Source organism: Camarhynchus parvulus, chromosome 3, assembly GCF_901933205.1.
Source record: "Camarhynchus parvulus chromosome 3, STF_HiC, whole genome shotgun sequence".
NCBI lineage: Eukaryota > Metazoa > Chordata > Aves > Passeriformes > Thraupidae > Camarhynchus > Camarhynchus parvulus.
Genome location: NC_044573.1, coordinates 47,335,493 through 47,361,388, shown reverse-complemented (window position 1 = coordinate 47,361,388; position 25,896 = coordinate 47,335,493). Strand labels below are relative to the sequence as shown.

Below are 25,896 nucleotides of genomic sequence, written 5' to 3'. Positions count from 1 at the left end.
GCCAACTATTCTCTCTTCATGTTTTTTCTTGCCTAAGTAGGCACGAATAATTTTTAGTCTAAGAGTTTTACTGTTTATAGGACATCCAAGGCTCATCTCAGAATAGAAATGATTCTTTTCTTTGTTCCAGAAAGTCTGTTTACCCTTTGTTAATTTATAAAACTGCCCTTGGTCTTCTTTGAGTTGCATTTGTCAGTATTAACAAACATTATCAAACATCTGCATTTTTTACCTGTTGTACTGCACCTCATCGCTTTTGTTCAAATTATCAGCTGAAAAGACCTTAAATGCCTGTATTGTTCACAAAATAAGAGTGAAGGAAGACTCAAGTTAGTACCTTCATTGGAAGTTCAGCTATTTCTTAGTGTTGGGTTGAGAGGTTTTTGTTTGTTTCTTGAGGGAGGGAGGAGGTATTTATATTTTTGTTGTGTTGCTCGCTTGCTTGCTTGCTTGCTTGCTTGTTTTTTAAGCTTGTTATTTGGGAAATGACTGTGTTGCCTGGCTAATTGTCTGGCTAGTCATACCCATGTAGTGTGGAGCTGGCTACAGCACCAACTGCCTCTTCTCCAGCCTGTGGTCATGGAGTTCTGTGTACCTGAACGTACTCTGAGAGAAGCCATTGGAAGGTCAACATATTTATTACAAGCAGGGATAATTCTCTTCCCACTGTTTCTTTGCTTCATTTTTTATGCAAAAGTTTTGCATAGTTAGAATTAAGTTTGCTTGGCAACCAAATATATGGCTCTTTTCCATTTTAGGACTTATTTTTCAGTCTCTATAACTTTTTAATCTATTAATGTTAGCATCTAGTTTACCAATAAAAGCCTTATGTACTTGGTTTCATATCACAACAGAAAAATAATTTGCCTGATTGATGGGAAGAGATGCAATCACCATTTGAAGACTTTTTATGGAAACTTAGCTTTTTCTTTATATATTGTGAACTTACAGAATAAAGTGTTTCTACTTGATCAAACAAAATGATACTAACTTCCTTTTGATTCACTAATCAAAATCAATTTATTCTGGAAAATAGTATAAAAAACTAAATTCAAATTTACACAAATATCCTTACTGACACAATGTTGTAATACTTTTGTCCCTTTAAGAAAGCACTTATAAGCACATATATTTGTCTCTTTACTGAGAACTTTTCTCTGAATCTCCTCTCTTCTGGAGGTTATTCTTACTGTGAGGCACCAGGTATTTTTCAGAGAATTGCAATCCATGACAAGAGTATGTTGCAAGGGTCAGCGAATTGACATTTATCAAACCACTTAAAGTAAATAACACCTGTCACATTTTTTAAAGATTACTGTGTTACTGATTTCTGCATTCCAAAAAAAAAACCACTTAAACACTTGTCAGCATTAGAAGACATTTTTAAATAGATTTGAATAATTAGCACAGTTGACAGGTTGTAGCAAAGATCTCATATAAATTACTAAAGTATGAGATCCGCTGTGACAGAATATTTTTTAGGAGTTGGGCAGTGAATCAAAAAAGTGGAAAAAATATATGGAGAAAGAATGTTCTGTTTCAGTTTTATTTCTTCCAGTGTCCAATATATCCCTTTAAAGTATTTGCTTTTCTAAAATTAAATTACAAGAGATCCCTATTGGACTGGAAAGGTTATTGTTTCCCTTTGGTTTTATTGATATTGGACATTTTTTGACCTTTATTGACATTTTGCCCTGCTTAATAAAGGTTGCTTTGGAGTAAATGCATGCTTTTGTTCAGGTTCCTTCCAGAAACATAAAGAAATAAAGCATAAACCAAGTGAACTGTCAGGGAAAAGAGGTAGATAGCAGGAAATACCAATTGCAAACTACATTGTAGAAAGGCCTAGAAGGATTGCCATCAGCTGAATACGCTGCCCCCATATCAGCTCTGCTGCATTGTCAGGTTGGTTGCTTAAATCTTGTCAAATCTTGTCTTTTGGAACCTGACAGGCATCAGTGTAAACTACCATAACAGATGAATAAAATATTTTTGTCATCTGGGTCTGCAAGTATATCAGGTCAAATCTGAGCTTTTTTTTGAAACAGCATCTCCATTTTATATTGGCATATTCATTTTTCACTTTGTGCTGAATTAATCTCAAGATTTAGCAAGGGCAAGGATATTATGATTTACTGCAGTTAGTGGTCATGGCTGCAAAGGTTTCTGAGAAGCCATTCTGAAAATGATCTAGTCATATCTATTTGACTGCCAAGTATCATCCATCCCCAAGGAGCAATTAGTGGAAGAGCCACAAGAAACAAGTGGAAGACCATGCCATATGAACATATGAAAAAAAGATGGAAGTATCTGAAGCTGAGTGCTTCCCCATGGCATGGCTCTTCTGTTGTATTCTGGGAGGAGAGTGAATAAAGGGGCCCTGCAGAACTTTGGGCAATCATGAGGTAGTGAATTTACAGAGGTATGTGATGTTTCCTGGGAAAGGAAGCATATCAGGATGCCTGCCTGCTCTCTGTTGCACATTTTCTTTTTTTACCTTATCCTGGTTTCATTGGGCCCAATAGTGAGCCAGTGGAGTCAGTGGAGGTCTGTGGCACTGATTTTCAAGAGTCTCAAACACTTAACAGTCATTTAGGCACATTTCAGGGGCTACATTTCTTTCTCATGGATAAATTCCAACTTTCAAGTGGTGTGCCCTTTGTGTACAGTTCTCTTAAAACCTTCTGGTCTGAAATTTTATCTAGAAGTCAAGCTGTTCTCTATAAGCTTATCTTGACTGTGAAACTGTATTTGGAAAGTCCTGCTCAGTTCTTTTTCAGAACAAGCTTCTCTCTCCTCCAGAAACATAGGTTAAGATGATTGATTCTATGGTTGTGTTGTGTTGTATTGTGTCAATGAAAAGAGAATTCTGAACATTTGTTTCTTCTTGCACTTTGGATTTGAACTGGAGTTCTAGTAAGGGATGAGGGAAAGTTTGACACTATTTGGTTGAATATGTAAAATGCCTCTTGCGTACATGCAAAATACTCCTTTTGCAAAAAATCATTCCTACAGGCAATTCCATCATTGCCTCCAGGAACTGCAGTGATTTTATGGTGAACAGTGTCTTGCTAGGCTGCTTTGAAAGCTTCAGTTTTATTCTTAGCACAGTGTCTTCTGATTAACAGCTAAGGTGTGTCAGAGATTTTTGACAAATCTGTTTTCAGTCATAATGTCAAATTTGAAACTTCATTTGAAAGTTCAATACTGATGGACTTAAAGCATTCACTAGTTCAAGACTGATTAATTAAAAGCATTTCAGAATATACATTTCTCTGCTTACAAGAAAAATATTAAGAAATGTTAAGTTAAAAAAGCCTTGAAAGATCAGAATATTTAATTAAGACCTCATTATTTTGCCTTAAATGTTGCAAAAAAATTTTTTGTTCTTATGACATTGTTTAAAAAAATTAGAACAAAAAGAACCTCCTTATGAATATATACTCATATTTTTTGGGTTTTGGCCTGATCTGTGGCAACTTCTGAAAGTTTCTATAAATAGAATTGATTTTTTTGTTACAGTCCATACAAATTTTTTATATTTGTGTTTTCAGAAACAGTTTAACATCTAACTAACTTACTGTATATCCATATATTGTTTCTCCTCACAAATGAATAGTTTTATTACTAGACTTATAGGTATTTACTTCTAGTTATGGGGTCTACTTGGCATCTTCAGTGGATGGTGCTTTTAGTTGGTTCACAGGGCAACACCACACCAATACTTTTTGTATTTACTTTTCTGTATTGTTGATTCCTGCTCCATGTTAGGATATTCTTACCTATTAGGTCAATCTGTGTATATGTGTGTTCATGTATATACAACTGTTTTTACAATACATTATTTTGCCTTATATGAGGAATGTACGCTCTGCAGCAGAACTCATTTTTATGAGCCAAAGCACGAGCTGAAAATCGAAGTCTATTTCCCTTCCATGAAGACGATGATTAGTGAGGTCAGAAGTCATCTTGCTACTGGGTTATTTAATTGTAAAATAGACGAGTTTGTAGATTGAACAAATTCACTTTGAAGTGTGTTACAGTGATGAATGAATGGAAGAGCCAAAACCTTCTTGGAGATGCACAGACAGGACACATCTTAGAACATGTTAAATTCCAGTTGGATGTTAGGGAAACTTTTTTCACCATGAGACTAGCCAAAAGCTGGAAAAGAATGCCCACTTAAATTATGGAGTCTCCATTGTTATGGAAGTATTAAAAAGTGTACTGGACATTTATTCAAGAACAGGAGCAACCTGGTCTAAATTCATCTGCCTTCGGATATGGGATTGGACCAGATGACCTTCAGTGGTCCACTCAAGTCTGTATTCTGTGATTGATTATATGTTTCTGTTTTATAAAAGTGGTCGTGCCATTCATATTGTTGACTTCTAATGAGGTTTCTACTGACGTGGGGTTGTGTAATCTTCCAGTCCCCAAGCATTAAAGAGGCTTTCTAGGGTTTGGAAATACAATACTGACAAGAAATGATGGTTTGAGACCACAGCCAGATTTAGCAATATTGAGTAAAAGTAATTAGATTGAAATGTGTGATCTGGCTGATGAAAGCAGTATCTTAAGACAGCTTGCTTGCCTGCAATGTTGTCTACATTTTTCAAGCAGATTCCACTTCTCCTTTTTGTTTGTTGGTACTTCCTTTTACAGCCCTGTTTCCTTCCTATCACACTGTCTTGCTCCCTTTATTCCATGTGTGTGCAGTCCCAAACTACCCCTCTGGCACTGGCCCCTTGGAGTGTTGCTCTCCACAACCTTCCCTAAGTCCTGGTTCTGATGGCTCCCAGGATGCTAATTTCTAGGCAAGAATGCATTCAAAGACCTCATTGCTAAGCTGTCAGAACCAATTAACTTGAAAATTAATTGCACTTTGAAACTCCTTGATAACATCAAGTCAGTCCAATATATGAGCTCTCCCTTTATCATAGATCTTACCCTTCTTCCGTGGCTCCTTTATGAAGGCTAAAAAAAATGTTTTGAACAACACTGGTGTTGAAATTATTACTTAATAAAATTATCAGATTGAAAGGCGAAAGTAATTAAAATCTTGTGAAGCTCTTTTAAGCTGCGTACAGAGTCAGGCTTTAATGTATCCTCTGGGTTCATGATTGGAAGAAAATTTTGAAACTACAGTAAGAGATGTGATTTTAAAAAATGCCCTGCAATAGCTGTCCATTAAGAGAAAAATTAAATTATTTGATGTTTGTAACTAGCAAAGTAGCTGACATTTTGACTTTGTGTAATTATACGGTAGATTTACTCCAACTTATGATTAAAAAAAATTGCAAGAGTGATATTTCCATCACAGAAGATTTATGCTTGAAATCACTCTCTTGCTGTTTTGTGTTTATTTGTTTCTTTTTTATTTTTTAAATTTGTTACAGAAAGCAACAGGAACAGGACTTCCAGCTTAGTTGATGTTACTCATTCTTCCAATCCTTCAGAGATCAGTGAGGAGAAATCCCTTAGTAGTTGTGAGAATCGAACTCCCACATCTGAGGAACAAGCAGCAGCTCTCAAAATTCAAGCCATCTGGCGAGGGACCTATATTAGGAAAATACTGAAGAGCAGAGAACCAGGTGTGTCATTTATAAATACCTTTCAAAAATGTTTCATGCTTCATCTTATTAAGATCTTCACTGTAAAGAGTTTTTTACTAATTAATATCTTGGTAAAATTAACTGAAACTAATGAAATAGAACTTGTAGTTCTCTTAAGTATTCCTAACCACTCAGTTAGCATATATGATACTAAAAAGTATATGAAAGATACACCCCCCCTAGATTTGCATTGATACTAAACCAGAATTTGTATTAATGTAGATTTAGATCAGAGCTAAGGTAAATGTTAAGGGTTTTTTTTCTGGAAATGTGAAGGAAATCATACAAGAACCTGAGCATCATAATGAGTAGTCAGTGGAACACACGCAGTATCGAAGTCTGATGCTGTCCTCCAAAGATACTGTACTGATACTATCCATCATTCTTGTGCATATAGATAGAGGAATCTTGCATAGCAGTTCAGGACTTACAGCATTTCCTATTCAGCAATTCTGTTACCTCAGCTGGAATACTGTGTCCAAGTACAGTATCCACAGTCCAGGAAGAAAGAAAGATAGCCACAAAATTCTGAGTAGAGTTGTAAGGATCAGGATTGAATATAAGCCTTGTACTTACAGGTTGTTAGTTTGTTATTTCAGAAAGACCAGATAAGAAAAGACTTTTCTAGAATTTTTAAGTACCCACAGGAGGAAAGGAATTTCATAGTAACAGTCTCTTTAGGCTGATATCCAAATGTTAACAAGAAGATCTTTAGTCTGACATTCAAAGTCTATGGCTTGAATCCAGACACATTCAAGTTAGAAAAAGTGATATTTATTTTTAAAACTATAAGGTATTTATTGGAATAAACCAAGATTTGTATTGTACTACTGAAAACTTTCAAATCAGTCTAGTCTTCATCTGTATTCCATGTATAGAAGCCGACACCTTGAGATGACATCACATCCTGTTATGTGAGTCATGCAATATAAGACAGGGTGAATTACCCGTTAGAGCTGCCCAATTCTTTTCCTTTTAACTACACAAATAGTTTAGGTGCATCCCTACCCCTTCCTGATATCAGCAGATGAAAGTTGCTGGGAGTTAAATAGCATATTCTCTGAGGACAGAGATTGCCAAATATCACTACAACATGTTACAGTGAAAAAACTGTGAATTGGAGAAAATATTGATCACATAATTTCTGCAGTTGTAGGTGTGCCTAAAAGTACAAAGATGGTGATGAATGGAAAATACTCTGTCAAAGGAAAAAATTTTGAGCTCAGTGAGACTTCAGTAAAACTCCAAATAAATAAGGCCGTTTACTTGCCTAAGACATATTTTTCAGAAGTATTTGGCAGGTGTAAATTTAGAACAATAGCAAAATTGGATGTTATATTTTGTAACTTATTTGATTATCTCTAGGTACTAAAGAAAACATTGATGTTGAAGAAACTTTGAAAAACCTGTGGACTATGATTGAGTTAAATTTTGAAGAGCGTGCTGTAACGTTGTTAAGGTAATAATGCAATAAATCAAACTATTTTATTGTAGGCAGTTGTCATAAACTGTTTTTTCACAAAATAAGCATAGTAAGAGCATTATTAGTGTCAAAATTACAAAACTTTGATGGAAGGGATGAAATATTTTTTACTAAATATATGCTATACTTTATTCTGTGTACCGTACATGAGTAAAATCTAATTTTTAGAAATGTTACAAATTCTTTCTGATGTTTTTGATCTGAAATATTACCTTTTGCATGTATTTATTTTTTTTAGTATTTGGTAGGCTGCTCCATAAGTATAGATCTGATACTGATTCCTTAGTTAAGCAGTTAACCGGTTGATTTAAGGATTTTTTTTTTATTTGTGCTATCTGTTAAGCAAACACGATTGACAGTAGAAAGAAGATAGCTTTACTATGTAGCTGTACACAGTTTATTATCTCAAGAGGGGTCATTTTTTCTCACTTGCTTGAAGTAGATGTATTTCTAGGTAGTAGAAATGTAGTAGGTGTATTTCTATGCTTTCCCTGATATTTTATTAGAGCTTTTGGAAAGATGGCTATTCTAATTTCAGCAGTGTTCATTAAGTCATTTGCAAGCCTAACACTCTCTGGGGATCACATATTTCCATTAAGTCCTCCAAAAATCTCTCTGCAAGTGTTCACACAACTGATCTAGCAGTAAATCAGTTCTTCCAGGGATGAGGAGTGAAAACTGGCAATAATTACTGCCTGTGGATATAAATCCTCATTCCTTATAACCAGCAATTTAAACAACACTCACACAAGGTATAATTTCATACCACCTTTTAGTTTCTAATTTTGTAAAACCTGTGTACATTGATGGGATCAGGACTTTGCAACCGCAGCCTTGTTCCAAATGTTAGCCTTCCATTTTAGCTTTGTAGCATTTCTACATCAGCAAAGATGAAATGCAGTTTTTAGTCTGCCTTCAAACTTATAGAGTTCATAGGCATTGTCCTGAGGGATACATTTGAGTGTTAAAATCATGCTAATGTGCTTGTGCTTAGTTTTTTAACAGCTGACAGATTTCTATTTAACATAAAAATCTAGCACCCTGGCCAATAAGTTTTGCTTTTATTCCTTTGTTGTTCCAAAATGTTTTAAAACTAAATAAAGGGATTTTAATATCCTAATGATTCCACAGCTTTAAGATGACAACTTAATATAAAGAAAGTGAAGTTATGCTAACTGATATTTATTAAAAAAAAAAAAAAGAAAGAGGTAAAGTTTTGTAGAAGCCATAACATCTTGGGATATTAGAAGCAGCTGTAGTCACAGGTAGACTGATGGATAGAAATATGTGTATATATTTGCCATGAGGTCTGAAAGAACTGATCCCTCCATGATTTTTTATTTAAGAGTGAACAACTACTAGAGAAACATTAGTAACACGTTTTATGTTGTTGTTTTACATTCATGCACAAAGTGTTCTTCATGATCAGCATTAAGTAAAAGTCAGTATATATATATAGATGCCGTCCTGATTAGATTGAAGTCTTTATCTTGTTTTCTGCTTTCCAGAGAAATATTTAAAAGAAACTTTAATTCAGTTGATAAGTTTCCTTGTTATGAAGATGAATCTTGTAAGATGTATTTCACTGACTGTGCAGTAACATATGCTGATCAACCACCAAATGCCTGGTTTCTGGTTTTCAGGTGAGTTTCACAAGGTCCTATACAACTCTTATGGGGGAGTGGTATTGATGCACTCTGGTTTTTCACTAACCTGCTTAAAAACTTACTTATCTGTCTGCTTTCCTTAAATTCTGGCATGTACTTGTTCTGGCTTTGGCTGGAACTAAGTTCATTTTCTTCTTAATTTCTTCATTTTCTTCCTAGTAGCTGGTAGAGTGCAGTATATTTGGATTTACTGTGATAACAATATTGATAACACACTGATGTTTTGGTTGTTGAGTGCATACCCCAAGTCAAGGACTTTTCAATGTCTCACGCTCCGCCAGTGTGGAGGTGCACAAAAATCTGGGAGGAAGCACAGCCAGGACAGCTGTCCTGAAGCAGCCAAAAGGAAGTTCCATACATGAGAATGTCTTGTTCAGTATATAAACTGGGGAAGGATTACCTAGAAGGGGGCTGATCCCTGCTCAGGAACAGGCTGGCCATTGGTCAGTGAGTGGCGACCAATTGTATTGAGCATCATTCATTTCTTTTGGGTTCTGTTACTCTCTCTCCCTCTCTGAATCATTAAAAATATTCATATTATTAGAATATTTATTAGTATATATTTTTTATATTGTTAAACTGTTCTTAACACACAAGATTTATATTTTCTTTCCATTTCTTTCCCTCAGGTACTTTAAGTCTGGGGAGTGAGTGAGCAGCTGCATTGTACTTAATTGCTGGCTGTAGTTAAACCATGGCAATATTTTTTGCTTTGTATTGCACATATCCTTTCATTTTGGAAAATAATTTTGATATAATTTAATTTTTCTTTTTTAGAGAAATATTTATTGTCCCAGAAGACATGTTTATATTGACAAAGGTCTTTACCACTATCCCTTCCTGTAGACTTCATGTTCTTGATAACGACACACAGGAGGAAATGCCACATGCCTTTTTCAAAGTGGCACCTCATGTTTATCCCAAAAATAAGGTAAATGCAAGAACTTGTGAAAAGTATCATTTTAAAAATAATAAACAATGCCCAAATTCTGTGGAGATTTTTAGCTATGTCATAGTGTTAGTGGTGTTCTACTTAAAAGCACACCCTTATTTATTAGCAAGTTTGAACAGAGACCACTCCTGACCTGCTTCCATGCTAAATATTTATTAGTAAACTTGTGATTATTTTCTCCTCTGTACTCTTTCCAGCTGCTGTTGTTTTGAGGGTTTTTCCTTTTTATCATGCATAACACTGAGCACAGTAAATTTGGTGCCAATGTTTAACTTGTGGCCATAAAAAGTTTGAATAAGAAATGATAAGGGTACATATTTTCTTCCCATGGGTTCAGCAAAGAGCCTCAGTGATTCTGTCAATTACTGATGAAAATGGCCCTTTTCATTGGATTCCTGCTCTTCCCTATTGAAGAAGTCCTCTCTTAAACCCTCTCAAACCCATAGTTTTGTTATTGTTTGCTAAATTAATGGCTGATATTTTGTTATATTAAATGTGGTTAATAGCAGTAAAGAGTGATTTTTAGAGTATTAAAACAGAATTGTGCAGGCATGCTGTATTTTTTTAATTGTTCTTATTACATTTCCCCATCACTGAGCTCTTGAGTTCCTCAGTAAGGATATCACCTTATGCTCTCCAATTTAGCTTGTTTCTTCCTATTTCCAAATAGTTTATTATTGTTTCAGTGGACCTGCACATGCTTTTGAAAGTTCTATTGATGCTTTGACAAGGCATTTTGCAGTTAGTAAACACAGAATACAATGGTATTACTTTAATCTGTTACATTTTTTGTAACAATATTTTGTAAAAAATAGTCAACAATGTAGTACATCAAGCAAGAAATTATTCAGTATGCCTGAATTCTTAAATGTCAGTATTATTACATAAAAAGTCATTTTGGAAAAAAAATACACCTACCAGTTCTTCTTCCAAACTATGACTCAGCAATTTACAACAGAGATAAAAAGGAATCCTGTCAACAGATACTGTTACTCTGCTGTAGAGACACTTCTGGAACACATTAAAGTTCATTTCAGAATGATTGACAATGAAGATAAAATCCGCATGCTAGCAATAGTCTGTCTTTTTTTTGCAGACTTTACAACCTAGATGGAAACTGGGTACTTGCTTAAAGTTTTTTTAGTGGGGTTTTTTTTTTTCCCTACTGCTGGATACAGTTGGATTTGTTTTACTTCTTGGTGGTTTTTGGTTTTTTTTAAATTCTACTCTCTTTATTATTCACAAGTCTTTTGAACAGATTGTAGAAAAGGATAGAGATAAGCACTCAAGCTTCAGCTGACCTACATAGATAAGAGTTTAAGAAATCATCACTACCACCATATTTATTCTAGAAAATAGAAATCTATTTGAGCAAGGACACTGCTCAGTCATTTCTCTTGACTAGACATAGAAAGATGTAAGGGATTAATCTTACTTTGTTATAAAGTTAATTTGGGTAGTATATTAGAAAACAATCCTTTCTGATTCTAGAGATAGTGAATTGTAACAAGATATCTAAGTAGTAAAACCTCTTGAAGGTTATTTACAAAAGAGACATAAATTTAATGGGGTTGTTGACATATATTTTCTTATTTCTCAGTAGTGGCTTGGTCTTCCTACCAGACACAAAATACAGTTATTGTGCTTTCTAATTGCTTGTAGTATTCACAAAGTGCTCAGTCAAACAAACTTTTGGTCCTAAGTCTGAATTTTCTGAATATTTTTCATGAACATTAGGATTGTATAACATTTGCTTTATAGATAGGTATACAAGAGAAATGGTGAGAATTTGTTCTTCTCATGCATGCCGTGCTATCAGAAAGCGGTTGAATATCTGGATAAATCCTTCTCCATTTGCAGGTGTACTTGATAAGAACAGAGGGGCCTGTGACTGTGTGCTTAACTAGATGTTTAAATAAGTGAGTTCTCCTGAATGGTTACTCTGAGTGGTTGCTATTGCCTTGTGGCGATTAAAGGTTGTAAAGCACCTTACAGCTACAACTGCACAAATTGGAATAATGAATAATTTATTTTAATTTCATTCTAAGTATTCAGTATTCATGGAGCCGCAGCACTGAATTATTGGATAGTTCTGAAATCACAACCCTATTTATTATAAGGATTTTTCAACAAAGCTTTTTGCTGGTAAAGGCTGATTTCTTTAAATGGAATTTAGAAGAGAACTGAAAGAAATAGAGCCTTTAAAAGAATTTTAATTTGGACTATTTCTTGGATGGAACATGAAATTTTAATATTTGAAATAGGGGGATAGTAGGGCTAGTCAGACTACATGAAAAAGGGACTTAATAAAGAGCACCTAAATCTGCATCAGCCTTACTAATTGTGTGTTGGATTTTTTATTATTTTTTGAATTTTCTAATAATGAAAGACTCAGATTTGAAGTCTGAAGTAACCTGATCTCTAAATTTCCATGCAGCAAACTCATCCACCCCTACTTTCACACTCCCTAAGCATGAAGGTGCATTTTAAATCATCAAATAATTTGCTAAGAAAGTTACTTCAGGACTTTGGTTGTATCTGCCCCTAAAAACACCTGCCAGCTTTCCAGTTAGATAAAATTTGATTTAACTTGTCATGTACCTTTTTGCCAAATATAAATTGCTAAAATAAGAGATGCTCCATTAGTTTGAGTAGACAGGAGTTATAAGATTCTTGCTGATGAAGGACTTCTTATTATATAAAAAAATGTAATGGACAAAAAGTGTGTTGCATGTAGTCACAGAGTGCCTTTTGAGTAGTGTTATTGCCATGTAAAAATGACTTGTTTTCCCCTTTCAGAAAGGATACACTTTTGTGGCTGAAGCACACACTGGTGACCAGCCTGTGCCAGGTGGCAAATGGAAGCTCCGCTTCTGCAGCTCCCAGAGTGCCCTGCCATTTCTCTCTCGTGAGGCTGTCAATGATACCTATTCTACTCTACAATTTAAGGAGTTTTACATACCCAACAAAGAGTTCCTACTGTTTAGGTAAATATTGAGAGAAGAATGAATAAATTCTGGGGTTTATATCGGTCATCCCTACCAGAAAAGTGTGTTCTTTCCTCTTTCTTAGAAGGAGAGAATACTGATGCAAATATCTAAATGTTATGGGCTATCAAATTAACATTTGATTTGTGAAAATGATATTTGTGAAATATTGCCATTACTTAATGAAGAACAGGTGTGAAGTACACAGACTATAACTTTAAAATCAAAATTCAGTGTTTTGCATTTCTGTAAGCTCTGTCTTATCCATATGCCAATTACTGAAATTCCATAGTACTTCTGGGAAATAAACATGTATTGAAACACTCTTTTCCCAATATATCAGACCAATTTCCATCTTGCAGTATTGGCAGAAAAAATTATATTTGTTTTATTTTTGTGCGCTGATTCTTTTAGGAGAATATATTTAACAAACATGTGATTTAGCTTTTATTAATCCTTTTTAAAATTAATTAAATTTCATTAAAATCCATTCTGAATTCAGAACTGACCATTTCTAAATTGCTATACTTAAGTTTTTACACAAAGAACTTCACATTGCACTGCAACAGGCCCTGTGCTTAGAGCTGATTAAATGTGTGTATTTTGAAGATTAATTCTAAAACATTTTACCCTAATTCCTGGAAGCTTTTTCAATATTTCAAACCAACAAATTATTATTGGGATAGAGGTCTCTTTAAGAGAAGGAATCAGTTTTAACATAATTGAAGAAAGCATGTAATGAAAAAAACCAAACGCACTAAAATTTTGTAAGCACTATCTTTCTTGATGATTTTCATTCTTTCACCCTTCTAATGTTACCAACCTTCAAAAAGTTTATATATTTTTAGCTGCAAATGTGCTGAAGTCAGGGTGATGGAGTTTTTGTGTGGTTTTGTTTCTTTGCTTGTTTGGTGAGTTTAGTCATAACAATTTGAATTTATGGACAAAAAGTATATAATACATAAAGCAATGGGTTACAACATAACAACTATTTGAACAACATAACAATTATTTGAATTTTTTCCTCAGACTCTAATTCAACAGGTTTTTAATGCCACGGTCTTTTAAGATGAGCAAAGCAGCTATTGCCATCAAAGGAGATATCCCTACCCTTTTGAAAGCAAATAATCTTTTTTTTTTTTTCCCTCGGGTACTTTTATAATGATACAATTCCCTAATCTGGCTAATGATATTCAACAAATAAAAGTACAGTAGGCATTCACATGTCTATTTGGACATTAGATAAGGCAATGAAAACAAAAAAGAAATAGCTAGACCACCCAGTTTTTCAGCAGCAGCACTTGCTTTGTTTGTTGATTCACTGCATTAAACTTCACTACAAGAAGCTTAGCCCATCAAATTCCAGGAAAACAGCTGATTTGTAACTCAATTTTAAGTGTTTGCTTCCAGCTCAGCACAACATTTAGGTACTTTCCTAAAAAGAATGGTCAGGTATAGTCAGTTATATTGCTATAATTTTTTCTTCCTCTTTAGGTATTTTGTAAAGGTCACAGCACCACATACTGCTACATTGCAGGTACAAACCTCTAATTCAGATGTGCTCATTAAACTACAAGTCCTAGATAATGAGAAGGAAATTACAAGTGTCATTGGAAAGGGCAATGCAGTCATCCCAGTTTTTAATTTCTGGAGTAATCAATCACTTCTGACCTCCCAGTGTAAGTATTGTATGCCATATTTAATAATTTTATTCACTGCAGGATATACATTCTTTCAGTAACTGTAGATAATCATGGAAAAGACGATTTTCCCCTGCTCTTTTCATTAACCTTTAATTTTACAGTTCAAAACCAAGAAGCACAATTGAATGAGGTACATAATTCTTAGACATATTTTCAACAATGGACCCTGTAGTGCTCAGGTAATTTTAGACAAAAATTAAGTACCATCTGCCTGCCTCCATTATACTTCTTATACATAATAGATTTTAGAGACTACTGCCATGCCATCTTCTCTGATAATCTACATTTGTTTTCCTGTTTTCTATACACCTCACTTCTAAATCAAATGATTTCCATTTCATTTGTGTGCTATTTTGAATTATTCATTATAGTTGTGTTTCAATTTTAAAATTAATTCTTCATAAGAATTACAAGTTTGCTTAAATAAAGCAGATGTTTATAAGCCAAGTCTGCTACTGTACTCTCCAGTGACACTACTATACAGAAGATATGTAAGATATGAAAGTCGTCGGTCCCTCAGTCTTCAGTCTAAACAATAAATCTTCTATAAATCTGAGTTTGCCTATTTGAGCATATTGAGAACCTGGGGCAAAGACAAATTGTTCAAATACTGGATTATTGCTTTGCTAAAGCCCAGAATAGCATTATATTTCTTCTGCTCACCTCCACTATTTTGAACTGTGGAGTTTTCAAACACGATCCTTTAGCATAATGTGCAATATGAAATTCCAATGCTTTATGGGAAAAAAAATTAATAATATTTATGAAACATCTTGATTGGAGACCATGCTCTTGAAATGCAATTCATCAGATGAAAAATTTATGTTTTTAAAGAAAGTCATGGAGAACCTGTCATGATTCTCTCTGAGTTACCAAGATAATCAGTAGCTATTTTTGGTTAATGTTTTTGGAATGTGGAAGTGGACTAGTAAACTTAATGGTAGACTGGTGGAAATAGAAAGAGGAATGTATAAAATAGCTTTGCTTAGGATCAGCATCACAGTAGTGGCAGGAAGTTGCCAAGATACCCTCAGTAAAGTGAAGGAGAACTTTGTTTCAGGAGACTGTCTCCTTAAAAAGGTGATAGTCTGAAGATTGAAGTAAGTTAAAAAGCACAATCAAGTGACAGAGAAGAGAAATGGGTTCCACCAGAGGCTGAAAGGGAGAGGATGGGGCAAAATAACTAGAAATGGTGTTTTGCTTTTGCTGGTCTAGCAGGACACACATGTGAGAACTTTGCAACATATCCTCAGAAATCAGACACAAACATTCTAGCTCTAATATGCAATGATACAAATAATTTCTGTTAATTTAAAATTACTTTAATCCACTTTGAATTATTTGATGAAATATCTGTTACATTAACCTGATTGAAAATAGGAAGGTTTTTGAATCAGGGCCTATTTAGCAGTGGTGGCCATAAAATCCTGTTACGATTTTAAGCTATATTTGAAGTTGAAATGAATATTCTGATGCTCATTAAGTGTGTGTGAGTATATAGAGAGTTGCCATTTGGAATGAATGACTGTGAAGCTATCAGTGTTTGTTCTTTTGTTTTACTATTATTGATATTTTTACAATAGTTATATTTTTACACTGCTAGACCTACTGTCCTTAACACTGGAGTTCTTTTCCTGTTAATATACATCCTGTATATCACAAAGAAGATAGTTTGTGTAGAATCTTTCATAGCATCCAAATTAAATGAAAATATTGTGACATGTACTCATTATAACCAATATGAGAATACTGTATTACCCAATCTACTAAGTGTCTCTAGGTTCAGTAGGGGTTCAATCTATAGCATTGTAAAAGAACGTTTCTTTGGTATTGTCAAAAGTGTTTTTATGGCCTGTACAATAACAATATAGAAACTCTCAGAAATACTGATTCCAAGTTCAGGTGAAGATTCATACAAATGACACTCAATACAACAAGATTCCTTCTGTCAGTATTTCTTTGTTCTCTAAAAAAGTGTGTTTTCTCAGAGTAAGAATAATCAGAAAACACTGCTATACCATTGGCACCAATCTTGTCAGTTAAGCCACTTACAATCCCTAAATTTGACACTTATTCACTACCACACATGTTCTGCCTCTCATAGAATTGAACACTGTGTTGCCAGAAGTTCTCTTAAGTGACATTATTGCACAACCATCACCAATAAAACATTATCTCCCTGCCCACCAACAGCCTGTTAAATCATCTCCAGTCACAGCTGTTCTATTAATGTCTTTTACAGCTCAAAAACTACATTAAACCAACTGATTTTGAATACATTTACCTCTTCTGAGATGTAGCAGATGACTTGGACCTTGAACATTTCCTTGATAATAAAGGACATATATTGACACACACATTGCAAGCACAATTTGTTTTGTTGATACGAGCACAGCACTTGCCTAAGCACAGATAGGCAACTGAATGCTCACAATCCTTTTATTTTCCACAGTAACAGTCTGATACAATCCTGTTAAAAAGTATAAAGATATCTTTCAGATATTTTTTTGAATATGGAAGTAAGGTAGGTGGAAGTTTCTTCTAGCCAGAACTTAGGAAAACCAAGAGTGACACACATCATTTTGTATATAGTAGGGAAAAAAAATGGTTTTACAGCACCACCTGGTGACCATTGCGAGATTTAGTGGCTGTGTATGTATTTTTGGGAGCTTTTCCGAGTGATCTTTCCTGCAAAGGAAGCAGATTGACTCTTATGGGGGATTCCACCATTCTGAGAGGAATATCTTCATGGCAGGATCTTCCTCTGGGAAAATCTTTATAGAATTGTTCAATACTCAAGCTCTTCAGGTTTAGGAGAGAGAGAGAAGAGGCGAATAGCGAGGCATTCATGAAAACCAGTTGTAGCCTAAGGAATACAACCTGCCTTGAGCTCTACCTGTCTTGCTTGGTGGAGGTAAGGTCCTGCAGAGGGCAGCACACATCTCCTAAAGCCCCAACAAACACTTCCTGGAGTTGAGCTCACCTCTCTGTTGACTCCAAAGGAGTACATCTAAATAGCCTCACTGCTTTAAAGCTACCCTTTTGTAAATTGCATCCACTGGCCCTTACTAACAGTGCTCAGACAGGCATTGAAGATCACTCCTGACTTGAAACCTTTATGCAAATATTGCAAATGGTAAATTAAAGGCAATTAATGCCTTTAGGCAATTAATGCCTAAAGACAATTAGAAAATGTCTTTATGTAGGTATTCTTCCATCTGGAATACAGGGTGTGTCTTTGAAACAGGTTTTCTTGCAGATGTAGAATATTCAAGATTCAGGTCTGTGGATATTGTTTCTTATTCATCCAAATGCACTTCTATTGAGTGAAAACCTCATGATTTTGGTTCCTTCTGATGACAGACCTAATAATCTAACCACTGTGAATTACATCTACTCTCACCTTCACAGCATGGGATGTTAACTGATACCTAGAAAGCTCAGCAGCAGCTGAGTGAGAAACTATTCCACAGTTACAGTCTTGCTTAGGCATAACTTTTACAAAATAACAGTAATGGAGTTGCAGCGCCTTAAAAAACGGTTTATGGTTTTCTCTCATAGGCATCCTTGCCACAGGGACAGCAAGAGGGATGGCTGTGGTGCTAAAGGTTCTGAATGCAATGCAGAAGAGCAATTTAGAACTTGTGATTAGGAGTTTGAAACCCCTTTAAGAGACCATCTCTACAAGGGCTTATTTTGATTTCCTGACTTCTAATGCTTTTCTTAGGAACAAGGAAGCACTGGCTTATGCAGAGGAAAAGATGCAATAGGAAGGAATCCATGACATTTGGCTTTCATAAGAAACAATATTTCCTGGCTCCATTTGAGTTTCTAGGGGCAAAACTCTAATTGGGCATTTATTCTTTGACACACCAGCATTAAATTTTGTTCAATCTGGTGTCTAATAGTCCTGCCACCTCCTGTGAATTTCCCTGGATGTTTCATTAACATGCATGAAAGTATGCATGTTTCTTTCAAAGTGTTGCAATGATGCAGTATCATCCTTTTTTTATACTGTGAACCCTGGGAGGAGTAAAGCCTCTTGCCTTCAATGAAGTCAGAATGAGATCTCTTTCCCAGCTGATGGTCCAGTGTATCACAGGTGATGGTTAGTGTAACACAGGTGAAGCTGCTTCCCCAGAGGTGTTATTCTTTGTCCTTTTTCAATTTTCTATGAGATATTCGCTTTTAGAATTCTTTTTTACTTTCTCTGTAGAAGTGCAGGCAAAAGACCCCATCTCAATGGCATTAGAAATGAAAACAAGTTTATGTTTTCTTAGTTAATATTTCTGCGCCAGGCCTTCTTTAGAACATTCTGGTTTTTACAGTTTTTCCACATAACATCTTCATTAGGTGACAATTATATGCATTGATAAAGGATAGATCACAAATAGTTTTATATCTCCTTTCAAGGCTGGCTCTTTTTTAGCTCAAGTTAGCTATGATCTTTGTTTCAGGTTGGCACAAAGAGATAAGAGACTTCTGTAAGGATATGCCAGAATTGTGGCCAATGCACCTCTTCCCTTCATCCAGTTTTACACAATCTATTAAATTAGGTTAGCCACAAAGGGATTCCATCATAGAGAGCACAAGGCTCTCTACATATTGTAATGTATAGCATGGTGCTGTGATGGTTAGTGCAGGAAAGAAGAATGGGCTTTCAGGGGAAAAATTACATGCTTTATAAACTAATAACAGTCATATATACACAGTCTTCAATTTCTCATTATTTACTTTGAAGATATTTGTGATTTTCATGCAAAATGGAATCAGGGTTGTATTTGGAATAAGCATCACTTTAATTGGAAGCTTGTGAGTATAAACCAGTATGAGAAAATGGACTATGTTAGTTCTTTCTGATACTTTCTGGGAGCATCTGTTTACCTCATACCAGTAATTCATAGAATTTCAGGACCTCTTTTTTTGTCATCTTGCAGCAAAAAACCTACAAGTTATTCGAAGTAGTATAGTGAAGGGATTGGAAACTGGACGATTAAAGAAAGGAAGTCGTAATTCATCAAAGGACAGCAAAGCTTCTTCCAAGACAGACCTTGAACAGGAATGCTCAGTGATATTAACAGATGAATCTTCAGTCTCAGAAAACTTTGAAAATAATGTTGGAAGCCCACAACAAGTAAGAGTTTGTTAATCACTGGGATTTGCGAAGAAAAAAAAAAGCAAACAAACAGTGAAAGGTTATTGCTAATTCTTTTGGTATGTGTGGAGAGATCTTCTATCCTGGGGTAAAAACAAAAATCTAAAATTAAGATTGTTGGTAGCTTTTGAATGAGGTGATGAAAAAAAATTAATATACATATATGAAAGACTAAATAATTAGAGGGTTTCATATCATACCATAGGTGATTTACTCTATCTTCAAGTGTTTTCATTTGGCAAATCAAACACAAGTACAGCATAACTTTCACATAAAGATAAAAAATTGCCAGAAATAAAACTAAAGTTTTGATGCTTCAATATGAGCTTTCTTTGAAATATGATATTATAGAAGACCATCTGTAATAGTTTGCATAGAGAAACACCTATTTCCACTCAGCTGCAAGTTTTAGTAACAGACACATAATATCTGCTTCTCAAGTCAAGTTTGTCAGAGGCTAATGTCAAACCGTGGGTTTTTCTTGATGCCATTTACTATTGCCTATTTTAGAGAAATTAAGTATACTTTCTAAAACACTTCTTGTTTTACATCTCCACATGGTTTTCTGCTGTGATTTTTTTCTTGGTAGTTGAATTAAATTACAACAAAATAAAGAAAGAAAACAAAAATTATTGAGAAATAGACTCCAAAGTTGTTCCTTTGACTCAGAACAGGCATTAGAATTTTGGAAAGCAGTTTCTAAATATAATCATTTCCAATTCAGTTTAGACAATATTTGAAACAGTCCATGGACCCTGTCTCTTCTGCCTCAAATTAAGGCATTATTGAGTGCTAGTGCAAGGGCTCAAAGCCCTGTAGTAAGTCTTAAAATCAAAGACAAAAGTTTTTGTTGTAGTACATGGCATACACAGGGAAGTTACATAGAAATCTTAAAGGAATGTAGCTTCTTATTGTGTAGCCCAGTTTAGTTTTACTTGATAAATACATGAGTAATTGTTTAACTTCACAGGAATTAAAATAAGATCTGTGGAATTAACATTAATTTTTTAAGCTTCTTGTGAATGCTGTTGTGTGCAAGCTTGTAAATTAATTATGTGTTTTATTTGCTGAATTCAACAGCTGGCACCTTATTAACCTGCAGGACTTGAATGCTTGTTGCAATTGCTATGACTTCAGCATGTTGCATTTTCTTTTACAGTCTCACCAGTATTCAATAGAGGCATTGGTGTTGCATGATAGTTGGCCACTTTCTGAGAGTGAGTATTTGCTTGTTCAGGAACTGAAAGAAAAGCAGAAAGATGATATCAAAGGTAGGTTAATCTAAGTACATATTTAGTTAAATGTATCATGTTACTGATTTTAAAAAATATCTATTACTCCAAGCAACACTTTTTCACTGTTTGAGTGAAATAACTAGGCAAGAAAACTTTTTCTTCTGTAGTTCTTAGAAACAAAGTTTGATTGCATGAATCTACAGCTTCAGTTCACAAAATATAAGGAAATCAGAGACTACACTGCAAGACACCTTTTTAGGGCCCAGCTTTAGGTAGAGATCAGAACTCTGGGACAGAAGCGTGCCTGCTGATAATTTAAGAAAATGCATTGAACAAGATGGGGGGAAAGGCCTAGTTTGGGAAATTTATTCCTTCTGTACTGCTGGGAGAAGAATTTAGCCTGAGAAAAGGCTAGGAAAGTTCCCAAGTACAGTCTGTATGTTTAAGTCATGAAGGGGACAGAGAAATTACAGAAGGTTTTGGGTTTTTTATAGATTATTGTAGCACTTCTTCTTAAGGGACAGTAAAAACCAATCCCAAGACATATTAAAAGCACTTAGAATCCTAGTCAGTGTTCTGTAAATTAGATAAATGTCTCATATTTTCTTCTTCTTCTATCAGCAAGGTTGACACAAGATTATTTAGATCTTTATTATGTTAAAGTTTATCACTCTGGACCCAAGAGCCCAAGAGAGGCAAGGCTCTGCCACTGCACATTCCTAGATCCAACTGTTTGTGAGGCTGAAGATGAAACCCCACCAAGCGTGTGCACATAGACACACATACACAAGATGTATATGTGTATGTATGTGTGTGTATATACACAGAAACACACATACATTGCCAGCTACAGAGATCTCAGACAGGCACTCAGAGCACAAACTTATCTTGCTTTTCCCTCTTGGGCTGGAAAGAATGGAAGTCCCCTAGATAGACTGTATATTTCTAAAAAGGTGGATCCTTCAGCCACCTGCACTTAGATACCTAATTTGCCCCATAGCTTACTTCTGCATCCCCTACAAGCTCTGAGGCTGCAGCCCTACTCCAGCTGCTGGTGCAGAACATCACACACATGTGCAGTTGATTCTCCTGTGTTCTCACCCCTAGGTTCCTGCAGAACCTAAAATATTACTTCCCATCATTCAATAGATTTTCTGTATCATTAATATTAAAGTTCTATAACTCAGTTTTTAAAAGAAGTGATAAGAAGAAATTATTTGCTTCCTCATATTCATACAATTGCTAATACCCCAAAAAAATTATTTAGGATGGTTTGGTTTTTATTTACTAGCTCTATGTCTTACTTTTTATTCTATTTACATATTTATTTTTAAATATGTCTGGTCAGGTCTTTTTTCAGTAATTTCTAGTACACTGGACTGAACTTAGATTCAGCAGCAATAATTACTGATGGATATTATTTAATTTCTTGAGTTTGGAACGTAAGCAATATTTGAGATTCTTTTTCAGTATTTCTTCAGTTATTATTACAAAACTTTAAAAATGTGTATCTTCTTCATTTACTGTAGTCTGTAGGCAGTTTTAGGAGCATTTGAAGAGCTATGTCATGTAGGTTACAGGCTTGTACACAACCCTTTTAGTGATTTCACCTGTTTGTATTTTGTTGTGTTCTTCACAATGTCATCTTTTTGTCTTAGATTATCCCATTCATTTTCTTAGTTTTCCCTGTTAGACTCCTTCTCAAAACAGACATTCTATTACATCCTCTTACCCTTCTGAGTTGGCTACATAGTGACAGCTTGCACTTGACAATATCCTTTTATACAGCTTCACCATGGTCTGTAAAACTGCAGGTCAAAGGAGGTCACTTAATCTCTTGAATTTCTTCACTAGTTCTCAGCTCATATCACTGAACCTTGGCAATGTCATGAGTGTTCTCATGTTGAATTCAAAGTAGCAGTACTCCAGTTCATAACTGCCCCTCTCCATGCTAATTGATGCTCATTTGCAGTCAAACATACTTAAACTACAGTCAGTGACAACAAGCACTTTTTGTCTTGGGATTATTTTAAAATGGTGTAAATATAATAATTTTTAAATGGTATAATTTTTTTGCCCTCTCATAAATGCTGCCTTTCAAAGGAACCAAATACATTTCGCAGTTCTTATTAACTGAGTGTTTCTGTTTATAGAAGGATACCAACAGATTGCCTAGGCTACCAACAGAGTTTAAACACAACTTATATAAAAAAGTTAAAACATCAATATTCACTTAATACTAGTGTTTATTTTTTTGTACCCCTATTAAAAGCAATATTTACCTGAAGTGCTTACTATAGTTAAGTATTTTGGGGGAAAGCCCAAACATTTATTCCTTTTTCTGATTGTGAGCTAGTCATAAATCAGTTTGAAAACAGACCTTTACCATTTAAAATTGCCAACACAAATTGTCAGGCACAAAATTCGTATAATAATAATGTTGGAATGTAACCATGAAGGTATTATTTCACCACGTGATTTTTAAGAATGCTGCAGTGAGCCAGGTGAAAAATTTATGCAGAATGTTTTCCCTTTTTCAAGTATCCCTTTTTCATGTAAGCCAACACTGCCATCTAGAGTTAATTTTGTATTAAAGCTAATTTATCATAGCAAAAGCTATTTCAACTTTGTATTAAGATCTACTAAAATCTTTTAAACTAGTCTCCCTTTAAATTAAGACCCATGCTATTAAACTCTTGATATTCACCAATATTATAAATACTTATTTAGAACATTTTTTAAGAAAGTAAATTCTCTGATATACAGATGCTATGATAATTTTGTATTTCTTGATGTTTGTACTTGTAAAAAGAACTGTGTTAGCAAAAGTTACTTTGTTAATAATACTTAGTCATATTATATATAAAATCCCATTAAATGTTTCATTAAAGATCCCACTGCACAAACAAAACATTAAAAAGGCATTAGGCAGGAAAACCTAAGTACATAGAAATTAGGAAGTTCCATGTAGTTTATTTATACTGTCTTCATTCTTTCCTATTTCTTCCTCCCTTTTTTGTTTTTTTTGGGGGCCTTTTTTTTTTTGCCTCTTTCTTCTGAGAACTGTTATGGAGCAAGCCTTCAATGGAAAAAGACTTTTTAAAATGTAGGCTTAAGATTCTTCTGTAAAAGGGGAACAATAAGCAGGCAGTCTTACAACTGCTAGTACCATTTTCAGTTGCTTGACTGTGGGAACAAAATAATTTTAAGGTTCATTTTGTGTTTAGGATTTTCGGCTATTACATTTCTGGTTCTTGAGATCATTTAAGTATTTACGTTTCTGGGTTCTTTGTAGTAAGACCATCCCAGTATTTTTCTTGTAGTAAGATCATCAGTTTTATTGTGCAACTGTCACAACACCGAAGTGAATCATGACTGTGTGCTGAATGCTAACTGCAGCATGTATTTTACATATTGCCTTAAATTAACTTAGAAGTGTAAGCTGTTGATGAGGGCTGTCTATGCAACTGGAAAAGCAGGAGAAGGCAGGATAGACAATATGCTTTGGAATATTCCCTTTTATCCTCCAGGGCAGTCAAAGTTTCTCCCACAGGTGTTATTTTCCCACATGAGAACTTGCTGGCTCATGCCAAGGAGAGGATTCCATGGGATGTTTAACAGAATATTCAGATCTCTCTCTCTCTCTTCTCCCTCTCTCTCTCTCTCTCTCTCTTTCTCTTTCCCAGCTTGCCTGTCAGTAGTGATTAATCACTTGCCTGGTGTTCAGTGAACAAATAGTTCACAGAGGATACATGATGGTGCTGTAGATCTCTAAGCCATGCCCTTACCCCACACTAGTACTGCAACCAGATTCTTGGTTTGCTTCTATCCTGGTGCATTTTTTCTGTAACTTTAGTGTCTGGGTGAGCCCAACTTTGGAAAGACTTTTGACATTGCCATCTGTCAAGAATTCTCCCGAGGGTGCAGTCAAAGACAGGAAAAGCGACATCTGAACTTCTCAATCTTTTCTTAATGAAATCTGAAAGTCCCTCATGGGACAGCTAACAGTCATTGCTACCAGCTACTGGGTAATCCCACTAAATGCTCAGAGCCTATTTCAAATAGCAGTAGCATTATATCTTCAGAAAGAAAGCTACAAAAGACTCTTCTGTATTATACCTGTGAATAAGATTCTCTGTAATTTAAGTTTCATAAACCAGGAGTAGCTGTTTTTTCAAAAAAGAGAATTGATGTATCTTAATCTGAAGCTGAGTTTCAGCTAGGAATCATTTGGTGCAATTGTTTAACTTGTCATAGACAGGACATCAGACTGGATGATCACTTTAGTTCCATTTGGCATTAGACTAAATGAATTTTTGTATAAATAATTGAAAAGAAGTAGAGAAGCTAATTTTAAAGTTGTTGTCGTCTGTGTGTCATCACTGTCAGCCTGTGTGATGCCCAAGCTTTTCTTGGTGCCACACAGATATAAAAAACTGCCACTGAGAGTTTGTGATGATTGATGCATAAGCTGTGAGCTGGAATGGCCTTTTACTTTCTGTATCATCTGCCTTTCTTATCATATCCCATACAAAGCATTTGCCTGGCTATGCCCTTAGAAAAGCCCCAAGCTGCTCACATCTCCCTTTGAATCAGAATGGGCAGCATGCCAAAATGCAATCATTGCCCCTTCCAGGCATTTCTGGAGGTTGATCCCTTAACTGGGATACTGCTTGCTCTGCTGAGGAAGTGGGAAGGGCTTCCAGGGGGAACATGGACAGTGCAGTACATAGGAGAGCTTGGAGATATCAGCTTAATCTTGCCCTAAGCCCTCATATCTGGTGTTAAAATAGGTTACCTCATCTAGCCCCTGCCATTTCTTATGCTTGCTTGTTCTTTACTAACTTATCAGGGTATGCTATAAGTTCAGAGCATCAAAATATTATAATTCAGAGTCACAAAATATTTCTGCAAACCAGACAAAGCTTGTAGTATCCCATGACATAGAAAGTCTTTGTCTGGGATCATTTAGCTAACTACATTGAATGTCTTTGAGTGTTTGTGTAAACAATAAATAATTTATCTCTAAAATTTAATAATACCTTGCATAATGTATGTACACCAACGTGATTTATGGTGCTAGTATGTAATGATAATGT

At 35.1% G+C, this 25,896-nt stretch overlaps 1 protein-coding gene across 1 annotated transcript in view; it reads left to right on the top strand.

Moving 5' to 3' along the window:
- Positions 1 to 25,896, top strand: part of ADGB (androglobin) — a 98,036-nt gene that overhangs the window by 61,073 nt on the left and 11,067 nt on the right. The window contains exons 22-29 of the mRNA XM_030945672.1: positions 5,400 to 5,594; positions 6,981 to 7,074; positions 8,607 to 8,741; positions 9,543 to 9,696; positions 12,517 to 12,704; positions 14,199 to 14,383; positions 19,345 to 19,541; positions 20,722 to 20,833. Of these exons, the coding sequence (XP_030801532.1) occupies positions 5,400 to 5,594; positions 6,981 to 7,074; positions 8,607 to 8,741; positions 9,543 to 9,696; positions 12,517 to 12,704; positions 14,199 to 14,383; positions 19,345 to 19,541; positions 20,722 to 20,833 (1,260 nt within the window). The remainder of the gene's footprint in view (positions 1 to 5,399; positions 5,595 to 6,980; positions 7,075 to 8,606; positions 8,742 to 9,542; positions 9,697 to 12,516; positions 12,705 to 14,198; positions 14,384 to 19,344; positions 19,542 to 20,721; positions 20,834 to 25,896) is intronic.